General features: G+C 51.2%; 1 protein-coding gene across 13 annotated transcripts in view; it reads left to right on the top strand.

Annotated features, from left to right (window-relative positions):
* Nucleotides 1-14,744, top strand: part of LOC102462624 (integrin alpha-D) — a 71,152-nt gene that overhangs the window by 25,443 nt on the left and 30,965 nt on the right. For 12 of the 13 annotated variants that reach the window (XM_089778889.1, XM_089778891.1, XM_089778888.1 and 9 more), the window contains 12 exons: nt 748-812; nt 1,481-1,595; nt 2,685-2,815; nt 3,072-3,217; nt 4,996-5,149; nt 8,136-8,286; nt 8,653-8,726; nt 9,064-9,193; nt 10,427-10,575; nt 12,230-12,370; nt 12,667-12,873; nt 13,109-13,239. In XM_089778889.1, the coding sequence (XP_089635015.1) occupies nt 748-812; nt 1,481-1,595; nt 2,685-2,815; nt 3,072-3,217; nt 4,996-5,149; nt 8,136-8,286; nt 8,653-8,726; nt 9,064-9,193; nt 10,427-10,575; nt 12,230-12,370; nt 12,667-12,873; nt 13,109-13,239 (1,594 nt within the window). Of the gene's footprint in view, nt 1-6; nt 642-747; nt 813-1,480; nt 1,596-2,684; nt 2,816-3,071; nt 3,218-4,995; nt 5,150-8,135; nt 8,287-8,652; nt 8,727-9,063; nt 9,194-10,426; nt 10,576-12,229; nt 12,371-12,666; nt 12,874-13,108; nt 13,240-14,744 lie in introns of those variants that run through there. The other variant, XM_089778895.1, reaches the window with a different exon arrangement.

Raw genomic sequence — 14,744 nt, forward strand, 5'->3', positions numbered from 1 at the left:
GTGAGAGCCAGGACTGCTGGGTTCTGTCCCCAGTTGTGCAGGGTGTAGTGGTTAGAGCAGGGGGAGCTGGGAGTGAGAAATCCTCAAGCCTATCCTGGGATGGGAGGAGAGTTTATTTGCTCTCCCTGTGGTGCATCTGTTCCCTCAGGTTGTCAACTTTCTAACCCCACAGAACTGAAACTCTTACCCTGCCCCTTCTCTGAGGCCTCACTCCATCCACCCTGCCCTGTCCCTTGTCTGCTCGTCACTCCCCTACTTCACACGCTCATTTAACCGGCCTTGGGCAAGGGGTTGGTTTGCAGGAGGACATGCAGGCTCCAGGAGGGAGTTTGGGTGCAGGAGGGGTTTTTGGGCTAGGATAGGGAAATGAGGTATGGGAAGGAGTGGGAGGTGCAGGCTTCCGGCAGCAGTTACCTTGGAGGGATCCCTGGAAATGGCTTGTAGGCTTAGGGGTGGCCAGGTGGTTCTTGGCACTGGGTGCTGTCTCTGCCTGCAGGCGCCACCCCCACAGCTTCCATTGACTGCATTCCTGGCCAATGAAAGCTGTGGAGCCAGGGCATGAGGTGGGGGCAGTGTATGGAGCCTTCCTGCTTGTCCCTCTGTGTAGGACGTCGCTGCTTCTGAGAGCCATGCGGAGCCAGGTAGGGAGTCTGCCAGCCCTGCCAACAGGACTTTTAATGGTCTGGGTCCCTTTTTGATCTGATGTTCTGGTTGAATCCCCCTGACAGCCCTACTCTGCCCTTTCAGGGCCCGCTGATTCCACGAACATGTCTCTCGGTTTATCTCTGGCTGCGCGAGGTTCCCAGTTCCTGGTAGGTACCATACCCAGGGGAGATGGGTGCTGGGACATGGGTCCAGCATTTGCTCCCTCGTGGTTCCATGGGACAGCTCCCCCCCCAAAGCCCACTCCTCACGGATGGTAGTAACTGGGCGGTGTCAGGCGTGGCTGAAGCAATGGTGCAGAGATGACAATTGGGTGAAGTTACCATGACGACATGGTTACTATGCGAGAGCTTTTGGTAGCACCTGTAACTGAAGGGGCTGCCCAGTAACGTAGGGAACGGTGGAAGCTAGGCAGCCTTGCTTTTGCAATAGGGGCTGTGAGATGATGATGGGAGGGAGGGAACTGGCTGATGCCTTCGTCACTGTGCTGACTTAGCAGGAAGCATTGAAAGGGGGGTTGTTGCCATGGTGATGGTCACTGTGCATGGACACAGCAGGGTGCCTGGCAACCAGGTGACAGTGGCTAAGTGTAGCCATTGCAGGGTGTGTGGCAACTAGGTGATGCCCATGTGGGGCTCCCCTGTCTCCTTTCTGGGAGTTGGGTGCTCAGTCCTGGTGTCCTGTCTTCCCCAAGGGGGTCCTTTCCTTGCATATCCACGGGTGGGGAGGGGGGGAGCAGGCCCCAGTCCCTCTTCCCCCACCCTCAGTGCTTTGTTCAGAGGGACACCTGTTGACCCTGTGCCTTCTTGTGTCCCAGGCCTGCGGCCCCACAGTGCACCGGGCCTGCGGGGAGAACATGCACCTCAATGGCTACTGCTTCCTCCTGGACCAGAGCCTCCAGCAACTCCAGCGCATCCCGGACACCCAGCCAGGTGAAGGGTGACACCAGCATGAGTGGGGGTACTCCCATTCTGGGGTTATGGGTTGGTACATGGGCCATGAGGAGGTGCAGGGCAGATGGGTCTGGATGGGCCCATGAGTCTGATAGGGGGTGAGATACCAGCCTAGGGGGGCTGATTGGTTTGATTCAGGACATTAGTAAGAGCTGGGAGTCAGGACTGCTGGAGTGTGTCCCCAGCTCTGGGAGGGAGTGGGTGCACTTTTCACTCCAGTGCACGTCACGCTCTGTTCTCAGATTCCCTCAATGGCAGGGAAGGGATGATATTCTGACAGAAGGGGCCATTGACAGGGATGTCCCTGGAAGTGTGTGGAGACCAGGTCAACCCCCCTCCATCATCCTAGGTCCAGCCTCTGCCCTGCCTCTTGCCATCCCTGTTAGAATCATAGAATCCTAGGGCTGACAGAGACCTCAGGAAGTCTTTGAGTCTAACCCCCTGCCCAAAGCATGACCAACCCCAACTAAATCCTCCTAGCCAAGGCTTTGTTAAGCTGGAATTTAAAAACTTCTAGGGACAGAGATTCCACCCCCTCCCTAGAGAACCCATCCCAGTGCTTCCCCACCCTCCCAGGGAAATAGGAGTTCCACCCCGGTCCCACCTCTTCATGCCCCTGCTCTGCCCCTACCCTGTCCCCATTCTACTCCTTCCTTTAAGTTGAGGAATGCAGCTCGTGGGATTAGCGGGATCTTGACGCTGGTAGTAGGGCTCAGGGCCACCCTCACACTCAGTGGTGATGGCAGGAAGCAGCATGACCCATCCAGCCTCAGCCACATTGTTCTGCTTCACACTTCCCACTGTTGCCAGTGAGTGCAGGGATGGGCCCAGTTCCTGCTGCCAACACCAGGCCTTCTGCTAATCCACTGGACCAATCTGGGCCCCACAGGACCCCCCAAAATGTAGGGCCCAGGGGGTAGCCCCACTGTTCTTTGAAGTGGTCTGATTGAGGTGGCTGTCAGGGGTGGAATATCAGGCTAGATGGGCAATTGGTTCAGACTAGTTCTATCTCCCAGCTCAGTCCTTGTGGCGATGAATCAGGACGTACTTCTTTCCTGTCCCTCTCAGAGTGCCCGAAACATATCACGGACATTGTGCTCCTCATCGACGGCTCGAGCAGCATCCTAACTGAGGACTTTAGAAAGATGAAGACGTTTCTCTCTGAGATCATGAAGCGTTTCTATGGCACTGACACGCAGGTAACAGGCAGAGGCAGAACCCTGCTTATTTACCTGCCCCTCACAGGCAGGGCTGACCCCAGTGTCCCAGTGCGGTGCTAGGGGGCACTGTGCTGCAGGGAACAGCAATGGATTTTGCATCCAGAACCAGGAAAATGTTCCCACAGAACTGGCTACCACCTGACTGCCAGCCCCAGCTCTTGACTGAGTCCGATTCCTGCTTCTCTTACCCTTCCCCCCTCGGGTTGTTTCTCTCTTTCTGTGCCTCCCCTTGCAGTTCGCGCTCAGGCAGTACTCCAATAAATTTAAAGAGCACTTTGATTTCACGGAGTACAGGAGTAATCGTGACCCGGATGATCTTGTCCAGGGAGTTAAGCAGCTTCATGGAACAACGCACACAGCCACCGCCATCTGGAAAGTGGTGTAGGTATTGCCCTCCTGCCTGTGTGGACTCTGCAGGGAAAAGCTGTCAGGGCCTGCACGCTAGATATAGGGACTCAGGACCAGTGTCTCCTCTAATTTTTCCCACGCCTGAATGCAATGACTTTTCTTATGTGCACCAATGTGGAGGTGACATGCAACACCTCAGCTTCATATTGGTGCACATAACAAAATTAAGACTATAAGAACATAAGAATGGCCATACTGGGTCAGATCATGTAGCCTAGTTTCCTGTCTGCTGACAGTGGCCAATGCTATGTGCCCCTAGAAAGAATGAACAGAACAGGGAATCAAGTGACAAACAGATGCTAGAAACATCATTCCTAGCCATCTTGGCTATTAGCCATTGATGGACCCATTCTCCATGGATTTATCTAGCTCTTTTTTGAACCTGTTAAAGTCCTGGCCTTCACAAAATCCTCTGGCAAGGAGTTCCACAGGTTGACTCCAAATTGCATGAAGAAACACTTTCTTTTGTTTGTTTTAAATTTGCTACCTATACATTTCATTTGGTGACCACTAGTTCTTATGTTATGGGAACAAGTAAATAACTTTTCCTTATTCATTTTCTTCATACGAGTCATAATTTTATAGACCTCTGTTATATCACTTCTTAATCTCCTCTTTTCTAAGATAAAAAGTCTAAGGCTTTTTAATCTGTCTTCATATGGCATCCCCAGTTTCTAATAAATCTAAACCCCTCCTGCCTACACCATTGTCTCATCCACTCATCGAAACCTTGCAGTTCTGCCTGCCTACTTGGCCCAGTGTGTGGAACTGGAAGCATTTCAGAGACCACCCCCATTTCGGTCCTGGATTTCAATCTCTTTCCTAGCACCCTAAATTTGGTTCCCAGGACGTCTCGCCTACCCTTTCATATGTCATTGGTACCTCTAAGTACCATGGCCATCAGCTCCTCCACATGTATAAGTCTATCTAGATGTCTTGAGAGCCATAACTTTTGCACCAGGCAGGCAAGTCATCATACGGTTCTCCTGGTCATCACAAACCCAGCTGTCTGTGTTTCTAAGAGCTAGGACAGAAGGTTGGAGTGCAATGGCTCTGGCTGTGGGGCAGGCTCCAGGGTGAGGCTGAAGTAAGAGGTTTGGAGTGCCAGAGGAGGGCCCCCTGGTTTAGGGAGGGGCTCTGGGCTGGGGAGTTGGGGTACAGGGGGAGCACAGGCTCTGGACTGGGCTTGTGGGTGCAGAAAGGGGTACAGGCTCTGGGCTGGGGGTGTGGGCTTTGGGGTGGGTCAGAGGTGAGGGTTTGAGGTGCAACAGGCTGCTCAGGGCTGGAGGGGCTCAGTATTGGGTGACAGGTGGCTTGGGCTTACCTGGGTGGCTTGCTGCTGGGGCTGGTGAGGAAAGGTCCTTTTCCTCTGGCTGTGGCCACAGCAGCTTCACATCTCTCCCTGCTGCAGCCCTGAGTGGGGCTTTATGGGAAGCTGCATGGTGGAGCGGCTTAGGGGGAACTTAGCTCAGCACCGTTGTGCTTTGTCCCCGACTCTGGGAGTGGAGTGGGCACCAATAGGTTAGAGCAGTGCCATGAACAAGGACTCCAGGGTACTATGGCCAACTCTGAATCCCTGTCGCTGGGTGACTCTAGGTCACAACCGCACCCTGTGCCTCAGTTTCTCCATCGGTAAAATGGAGACAATGACAAGGGCATTTCTGATCAGCAATACCAAAGCAGTGGATGGGAGCTAGGTGTGGTTATGTATCAGTAACCCTCCCATGTGTTCCCCACCCTCCCCTTTCCAGGCGGGAACTGTTCACTTCTTGGAAAGGTGCTCGGGAGGAGGCCACCAAGATTCTCATTGTGATCACAGATGGGCAGAAATTTGGAGACCCGCGTAATTATTCAGACGTTATTCCCGAGGCGGAGAAAGCTGGGATCATTCGCTATGCCATCGGGGTGAGCCACGGATGGGCAGAGAGCGGGTGTGAGTCTGAGGCCATGTCTAGGAACATGGGACGGGGAGATGGGGTGGGGAGGTGGGACCCCTTTGGGTTAAGGAGAAAAACTGATGCTGGGTTGTAATTGGGCCAATGTGTGACTTTATAGAAGAGCTGAAACTCCTGTTGTACAGCTTAAGCAACATTTTCTAGTTTAGATGTCAGGTTTTTTGCCTGCCCTGCAGTCCACGTGCTGACTCAGATTGCCATGAAATTTGGTTTACCTCATGGGGACACAGGTTAGGGTTAGGAGTCTAAATATGGGGTCATTTGAAGAAGGGATTCCTGAAATACTGCCCCCTCCCAGTTAAACAGCAAAGTCACCTGGTTCTTATAAAATCTTTTACACAAGCCCTGGGGCTCAAATAGCAGCTCCTATCCTCTGCAAACTGGTCTCAGTCACTTGACATTGAGCTCTGTTAAACTGCTGGATCAAAGAGATTAAAATGGGCATCAGCAGCAAGACAAAGGGCACATTTACACTAGGGATGTAAACTCCTAGTTAATCAATTAACTGGTTGAACTTTCATAGAATCCTAGGGCTGGCAGAGACATCAAGTCCAATCCCTGCTCAAAGCCCAACTAAATCATCCCAGCCAGGGCTTTGTCAAGGCCAGTCTTAAAAACCTCTAGGGATGGAGATTCCATCCTCTCCCTAGGGAACCCATCCCAGTACTTCACCTCCCGCTTAGGGAAATAGTTTTTCCTAATATCCCACCTAGACCTCCCCCACTGCAACTTGAGACCATTGCTCCTTGTTCTGTCACCTGTCACTACTGAAAACAGCCTGTTGCCATCCTCTTTGGAACCTCCCTTCAAGAAGTTGAAGGCTACTATCAAATCCCCCTTCACTCTGCTCTTCTGCAGACCAGATAAACTCAGATCCCTCAGCCTCTCACTTCAGCCCCCTAATCATTTTGATTGCCATCCACTGGACCCTCTCCAATATGTCCACATCCTTTCTATGGTGGGAGGGCCCAGAACTGGATGCAATAGTCCAGGGCTGTGTGTAGACTGGCCAGTTTTTCCGGAAAATCAGCTGCTTTTCTGGAAAAACTTGCCAGCTGTCTACACTGGCCGCTTGAATTTCCAGAAAAGCACTGACGATCTCATGTAAGATCGTCAGTGATTTTCCGGAAATACTATGCTGCTCCCGTTCGGGCAAAAGTCTTTTTCCGAAAGACTTTTGCGCAAAAGGGCCAGTGTAGACAGCACAGTACTGTTTTCCGCAAAAAAGCCCCGATCGCGAAAAAGGCCATCGGGGCTTTTTTGCAGAAAAGTGCATCTAGATTGGCCACAGACGCTTTTCCGCAAAAAGTGCTTTTCCGGAAAAGCGTCCTGCCAATCTAGACGCGCATTTCCAGAAATGCTTTTAACGGAAAATCATGCCAGTGTAGACATAGCCCAGATGTGACCTCACTATTGCCGAATATAGGAGGATAATCATTTCTCTAGATCTGCTGGCAATGCTCCTTCTAATGCACCCTATTATGCCATTGGCCTTCTTGGCTTCAAGGACACACTGTTGACTGATATCCAGCTTCTCATCCACTGTAATCCCCAGGGTCCTTTTCTGCTGAACTGCTGCTTAGCCAGCCGGTCGCCAGCCTGGAACAATGCTTGGGATTCTTCCATCCCAAGTGCAGGACTCTACACTTGTCCTTGTTGAATCTCATCAGATTTCTTTGGCCCAATCCTCCAATTTGTCTAGGTCACTCTGGACCCTATACCTGCCCTCCAACATTTAACCAGTTAACCAACTAAGCAAGATCTAAGCTGGGGTTGGGGTTGCCACAGCTTCCTGCTTGGAGTCCCTGTCAGAGTAGCCCATGCTGCTCCACTGCCATGGGTTACCAGTTAACTGGAACTGGTAAGCATTACCTCTGTAGGGGTATGTCTACACTAGCCCCCTAGTTTGAACTAGGGTGGCTAATGTAGGCATTTGAACTTGCAAATGAAGCCCGGGATTTAAATATCCCAGGCTTCATTTGCATGTTCCCTGGCGGGCGCCATTTTTAAATCCCCTTAGTTCGAACTAAGGATTTAGTTTGGATTAACTTCTGACTGCCGCGTATTTAAATCCTGGGCTTCGTTTGCAAGTTCGAATGCCTACATTAGCCACCCTAGTTTGAAGTAAGGTGTTAATGTAGACATATCCTAGGATACTCCTGTGGTGAGCTGCTCCTGTGGTTAATTTCCCTCATGGTTAAACCTGACACCTTCTTTCCAATCTGAATTGGATTCCTGCCATTGGATCTTGTTATGGGTTCCCAAACTGGGGGGCGTGCCCTCCTGGGGGGGGAGGGCCTGAAGAAATTCCAGGGGGGGCACGAGGCGACCCAGCCACACCCCACCAATCAATCCCACCCCAAGTTTTGCTGCTATTTTTTTGGGAGGGGGGCATGAGGGTTTCTCAAAAATAAAAAAGGGGGTGTGATGCTGAAAAGTTTGGGAATCACTGCTTTATGTTGGGCCCAACGACTGGGAGGTGCCTGCACTTCACTGCAGAACTGGCTGAAACAACCCACCCAGACTAACTCGGTGGTCCCATCTCTTCAACCCACTCTGAGGCGCCCCCAGAGACATGGCCCACACTCATCCCTCCCTGCGCCCTGGGGACTCAGTCATGTATGCCCCAGAGGGTTAGCAATCCTCATGGTGAGAAGCCACCTGTGCCCTGCTGCCAATACAACTTACAAAACTTGGTTCTGAAATGGGGCAGGCCCCATAACTCCAGCCTTGTGGGCCCGTCTCCTCACACTAGTGATACTTATAACCAGCTGCTCCAGAGCCACCCTGCATACCTGAGTGGCACCTGGTGTTGGCTGAGCTGTGCCTCTGTAGAGCCCAGAAGGGCTCAAGCAGGTGGGTACATGCCCAGGGCTCTTGGCTGTGACTGATGCTGATGCCCTGGTCTCCCCTGCAACTCCCTCTGTCCTGTGAAGGTTGGCCGGGCCTTCTCCAGTTATGCTGCCCAACAGGAGCTCCGAGAGATCGCCTCTGCTCCCGCCGACCAGCACGTCTTCTGGGTGGACAATTTCGACGCCCTCCAGGGCATCCAGAGCCAGTTGCAGGAGAAGATCTTCCCCATCGAAGGTACCGGAGCCAGGGCTGGGCTGCACTGGTCCAGGGGCTCTAGAGATAGTTCTCAAAGCCCAGATGGGTGATGGGGGGCTGCTGGGAATCCAGAGGTCAAATAGGCCCCAAATATTCTCTCTTTCTCCTTCCAATATCTACCTACTGCTGTTTCTTCATGAATACCCCTGATACCTTTGTCATCCAGGCCCCCCTGTTTGGCTCAAGGGATTGTGAGGGATGAGATACAGGGACCTTTTCTCTGGGGGGTGCTGGATCCAATCCAGCCTCGAGGTGGGGGGAAGGGCTGGCTCTGGGGAGCAGGGAGTGGGACACAGGGCCTTTCCCCTCTATGATGGTCTCTCCCATGTCTGTCTGTCCCTCCAGGCACCCAGTCCCAGAGTGGCAGCTCATTCCAGCTGGAGATGTCTCAGGAGGGGTTCAGCTCCCTGCTGTCCCTGGTGAGTGATGCCTGGCCCTAGAGTGTGTCATATGCTGCCCTGCGCTGGGGCCCTGCCAGCACTTTCAAGCTAAACAGGCGCTGGTTAGCCTAGTGCTTGTAGGGGAGACAATCCTTTCCTAGTCCGGAGCAGTGAAGGGGGCACCCTCCCCTCCCTCTCAGGGCAGGCACTAGGGGGTGCTATATTAAGTGATTGGTGTGGGGACCCAGTCGGGGGTGCTCTCTGCCTTGCTCATCACCACCTTCCCCAGTGTCCCAGCACAGTGCCAGAGGATACATACATGCTGTGTTGTCTGTTTCTTGTAATCAGTCCCATTTGCGATGTATGTGTTGCTTAGGATGGCCCTGTGCTGGGAGCAGTGGGGGCCTATGATTGGTCCGGTGGGATTTACCTGTATGGAAATAGCGGAAAGCCGAGCTTCATCAACATATCCAGAACCTCCAGGGACATGAATGATGCTTATCTTGGTAAGAATAAACTCAAAGATTTCCCCTTACCTATGTAAACAGCCCCCGCTCCTCACCCCAGAGGTGGCTGCATCTCTGTTCTCAGAAAGGGATCACTGTGTAGCACTGTTTTTGATCCCAAGATCCCTCACTGTCCTGTAAGGAGGGGGTGTTGTGTCCAAAGGATGTCCTGTGAGGGATCATTCTAAAAGTCTTGCTCTGCTAAACATTAACATCTCTTTGGATTGTTTGTGTTATTGTTGTATGTAAAGCTGTGGTGTTTGGCTGCGTACATGTTACTGAAACGTGAGGTGAGGTTCACAACACCCACAGCAGCTTTCCAGGTACAACAGTAAAAGGTGTTACCCGGATCATTGGGGCAGTGGGCACAAGCACCAGGGTTACCCCAGGAACTAGGTACGAAAGAAACCTCTCCGAGATAGCACGCCACAAGGGGAACTGTCTGACCCAGGTCCCAGCAAAAGAAGTTTCTAGCAAGTGGGAAGATTTAAAATGGTGATAATGACATCAAAGAGGGAGCTTCACTGTCCCTACAACAACACACCTGGAAACACCGTAGAGGCAAGGACTGAACTGTAGGATGTGACAGTCTGAGCTAGAAAGATTTTTAGCCTGAGTATGAAAGCCTGGGAAAGCCAGGTCCTCTTGTGCCTTAAGAATCCGCTGCCTGTTTCTCACTCAGGGTGAGAATCTGCTCATCTCTGTCTTACCTGTCTAGTGTGCTCAGCGCAGTTGGCAGTTTATGTTTATTAACTTAGGCAATCTGCTTTGTTCTGTTTGCTCTCCCTTATAATCCCTTAACATTCACCTTTTGTATTATAACTTAGTTTGTGCAATTCATAGGAGGGTGGGAGAGTGGAGAAGCTGTGCATACCTCTTTCCATATTGAGGGAGAAGGCAAATTTTTATGAGCTTGCACAGTGCAGACCTTTCTGCATAGAGCAAGACGGGAGTATTTTGGGTTTATCCCCAAAAAGGGATGTGCACGTAAGAGCCAGGCGAGTCCTGTCACACAGCGCTGTCTTCAGTATGTGACTCCACTTGGGTGTGCCCTTTGTGGGTATGAGTTCTGTAGGAGGCCCGAGAACATAATTCAGCAAAACGGAGAGGGAATCCAGGCTGGTAGAGGTGAAACCCCAGTACATGAGGTGGCACACCAAATGGGGTGGTCCAACCCATGACACTGTTGTATAGCTGTTTTCTCACCTCCCCATGTCCCTCTCTTCCTTTGAGGTTATTCATCTCAGGTTGTCACAGCCAATGGGCAGAGCAGATATGTGGTCGGGGCCCCTCGCTACCAACACACTGGCAAAGTCGTCCTGTTCGGCCGAGATACCAAGAGTGGGGAATGGGCATTCAGATCGGAGGTGATGGGAGAGCAGGTAATATGGAACATGGATATGAGAGAACAGGGTTCTGGAGGAAGCCTTTAAGGTTTTGACATTGTGTACTTTTGTGTTTGGTTTTACCTTCAGGCACAATTGAGTGAGAGAGCCTCAGGCAGGGAGTAAGCTTGACTGGGTTAGAGAACTGCGCCACAGCTCACATTCAGCATCTCTCCAATATCCTACTGCTGTTGCCTTCTAGACAGTCTAGACAGAACTCATAAGACAGGTACAGATGGAGGCCCTGACCCACCAAGGGACTTAGGCATTGTGATGCTGCAGGAAGGCAACTGCCCCTGCCAATGATGGATGCATGAGGAAGGCACAATGGACACTCTTTCACCTAGCCCACAGCGTGTGCCTCATCCAATAGGCATGCTCAGAGATGCCAAGATCTTTTCAAACTAGCTGGAGGAGAGAGTTTCCCTTGCAGCCCAAGGTTTAGAATGCTCACCTAGGACATGGGCGACCCCTGGTCAAATCCCTGCTTTGCTTGATTGGGGAGAAGGCTTTAACGGGGATCAGCCCTTTCTCAAGGAGTGCTCTGACCACTGAGCATGGGGTAGTTGTGATGTGCACATGTTCTGTGGCCCAACTCAGACTTAATTAGTTAAACTGGAACAACTTTAGAGACTGAGGGAGGCTATATAAGAATATCCCACAGCACAGGGGTAGAGCACTGATATGGGAAATTGTAGATGCTGAGTCAACTCTCTGCTGGCCACTGGTACCAGAGAGGTTCCACAGGGGAATTAGATGGAGAAGCGCCTGTTTTCCCACGGTTTGTGGATCGTACTGGAGTGTGATGTGAAATGGGCAATTGGTTGCTTAGAGTAGGGCAGTAAGGCACATGTGCGGCCCTTGAAGCATCAATATGAGGAAATTCTACTGCAAAAACTTAAGCACCCAGTCAGTTTAGGTACCTACAGGGGTCAATGGCAGCCATGCAGAGGTTTTGTGGATCACAGTGGCAGATAAGTTAGGAGTTAATCACATAATTAGCTTTGTGGATCTGGGCAAGAGAGATTCAGACAAGGAAAATAATGTTATTAGTGATGTAAACAGCCTGGAAAAGATCACACCACAATTACAGTGAATTTTTCTAAGCTCCAACTGCCTATACATTCCAGCCATACAAAGGTGATGAGTGGCTTAATAAGCAAATGAAATTTATTTGTAGTCCAACCTTTAAGAGAAAATTGAACCGCAGTTAACATTCAAAAGTGGCGAGGAGTCCTGTGGCACCTTTTAGACTAACTGAAGTGTTGGAGCATAAGCTTTCGTGGGCAAAGACCCACTTTGTCAGATGCATCTGACGAAGTGGGTCTTTGCCCACGAAAGCTTATGCTCCAACACTTCAGTTAGTCTATAAGGTGCCACAGAACTCCTTGCTGCTTTTGCAGATTGAGACTAACACAGCTACCCCTCTGATAGTTAACATTCAGCATCCCTGTCCCGCCAAGATTTACCTGCAAGATTTACATTCAAGAACACACACAGTGATGGTGCCACCTGCTGTGCTGCAGAAGATTGATGCTAAAGATGGAATGGACATTTGGGCTGAATCCTTTTCCCCTTAGGCCAGAAGGCTCCCAATGGGAGGAGAAAGGAGAGGGGATGAAATTGAGGGGTAACTTATCTGCATCTCCAGATTGGCTCATATTTTGGGGGCACACTGTGCGCTGTGGACCTGAACAGTGATGAGAACACAGACCTGATTCTGATTGGAGCCCCCATGTACCACACACCTTCGACCGGAGGCCGGGTCTGTGTCTGCCTGATTAACTGGCCGGTAAGAAAGAGGACGGTGCAATGGGGAAGATGGGTGGCCTGAGGTTCTAGTTTGACTGGAGTGCTGTGGGGCTGCGACAATGAGAATGGCAGTAGCAGGAGTGGAGCTCTAGGGAGCAGGATAGAAGCTCAGTAGGGGGTGCTCATCCCTCCCAGTCAGTGCTGGCTCTAGTGCTCCAGAGCATCCCTAGGGGGCGCTGTGCTGCAGGGAGCAGGGAAGGATCTCTGTAGGGGGCGCTCTCCCCTGGCAGTCAGTGCTGATCCTTTCCTCTCCTGTCTCTTTGGATGGGCCTGCAGGGGGCGACGCTGATCTGCAGCAAGACTTTGCAGGGGCAGGTGGGGCAGGTGTCTGGGCGCTTCGGGGCCAGCATGTCTGAAATCGGGGACATCAGCGGGGACGGACAGACGGACGTGGCCATCGGGGCCCCCATGGAGGACAACAACCACGGAGCCTTGTACATCTTCCATGGGGAAAAGGGAGGCCTCAGTCCCCGGTACAGACAGGTGAGCCCAGCTCCTGCAGGGAAGATTCAGCACACAGCCCTGAAGTGACATCATGGCGCCCTATAGCCCCCTAATGCTGGTGAGCCCCTAGCTGCCCCTTTCCTATTCCTCTCTGCTGCCCCCTAATGATCATTATACAGAAGATTCACCCATTTCCTAGCCCTTTCTCTCTGCTGCCCACTTTATAAGATCAGCCATCCCTTCCGCACTCCTTACTGCTCTCTCTGCCCCACAGCGCATAGGGGGGGCGCAGTTCCCCAGCAGGCTGCACTACTTTGGCCAGGCCGTCAGTGGCGGGACAGACCTGACGGGGGATGGGCTGCCGGACATCGCGGTGGGAGCACAAGGGCAGGTCCTGCTGCTGAGGTGAGTCCCTCTGTGTCCTGCCCCTGCCCCACAGGGCAATGTCAATCCTTGTCTATGCTATGGAATTTTTTCAGTACAAGTGAGGTCGACGGTCAAAAAGTGCTATAATTTCATCACTATTGCATCTTCATACTAAGCTCCTTATGTCGGCAGAGCACAGCTACACTTGGTGCTGTTGCATTGACAGTGAAAACATTGAACTGTGGGTACCTGTCTCTCTACTCACCACATTCTTCAGCAAGGAGTGGTGGGAAGGTGGAGTGGATCACAGTGCATCATGGATGCAGGCTCATTATCCCATGATGCAGTTCTTTTCATCCCAATATTCCATCGGCTTTCAAGTGTATTCCGTAGAATTTTTCAGTGGCCCTTCTTTACTGTTTGCCTGCCATCTCTGTCCAAAAGGACGGATCCTGCACGGCTTTCTGCTGTTGCGGTCACTGTTGCGAATACATCATGAATGGTGGGGCAGCGTATCATGAGCTTCCACCTGCTGTGTGCAAGGGAAAGAAACAACATCAGATTGCTTTGGTATTCACAGAACAGCTGAAAATAGTGGACTGTCACTTTTGGGCTTGGGGAAAAAAGCACTGACTGGTAGGGATCACATCACTGTGCAGCTCTGGGACGATAAGCAGTGGGTACAGGACTTTTGGATGTGGAACACCACCTTCTTGGAACTGTGTACAGAGCTCCCCTCATCCCTGCAGTGCAAGGACACCAAAATGAGGGCTGCCCTCTTGGTGGAGAAGCAAATGATGATTGCATTGTAGATGCTGGCTACCCTGGACTATTACCAGTTGGTTGCAAATCAGTTGAAGTCATGAAGTCAATCACAAGGGCAGTGTTAATGCAAGTGTGCAGGGCCATCAGTTGAATCCTGCTATGAAAGACAATGACTCTTGATATTGTGCATGAAATAGTGAATGGCTTTGTGGAAATGAGAAACTGCAGAAGGATAATTGATGGAATGCATATTCCAGCTTTGTCCCTAGACCATCATGGAGTACATCAGCACTTCACTATAGTATTGCAGGTGACTGTGGATCCCCATGAGTGTTTCATTGACATCAAGGCAGTGTCATTTGGGAAGGTTCATGGTACATGCATTGGCAGAAACATGGACCTGTACAGAAAGCTGCAAGCAGTGACTGTCTTTCCAGACCAAAAGATTACAGAGGGATATGTTGAAATACTCATTGTGATCCTGGGAGACCCAGTGTACCTATACTCCTATGGCTCATGAAGCCTTACATGGGAAACTTGGATTGCGCAATTAGAGCTTCATCAATAGTCTGAGTAGATGAAGAATGATTGTGGAATGTGCATTTAGCAGATTAAAAGTGTGCTGGTGTTGCCTTTATGGCAGATTAGATCTAAGTGAGGAAAACATTCTAATTGTTATAGCTATTCTGTAAGGGTATGTCTACATTTGCTCCCTATCTCGAGATAGGGATGCAAATGTAGTGTACCGAAATTGCTAATGAAGCGTGGGGATTGAAATA

Source organism: Pelodiscus sinensis, chromosome 5 (assembly GCF_052426305.1).
Source record: "Pelodiscus sinensis isolate ZL-2025 chromosome 5, ASM5242630v1, whole genome shotgun sequence".
Lineage (NCBI taxonomy): Eukaryota > Metazoa > Chordata > Testudines > Trionychidae > Pelodiscus > Pelodiscus sinensis.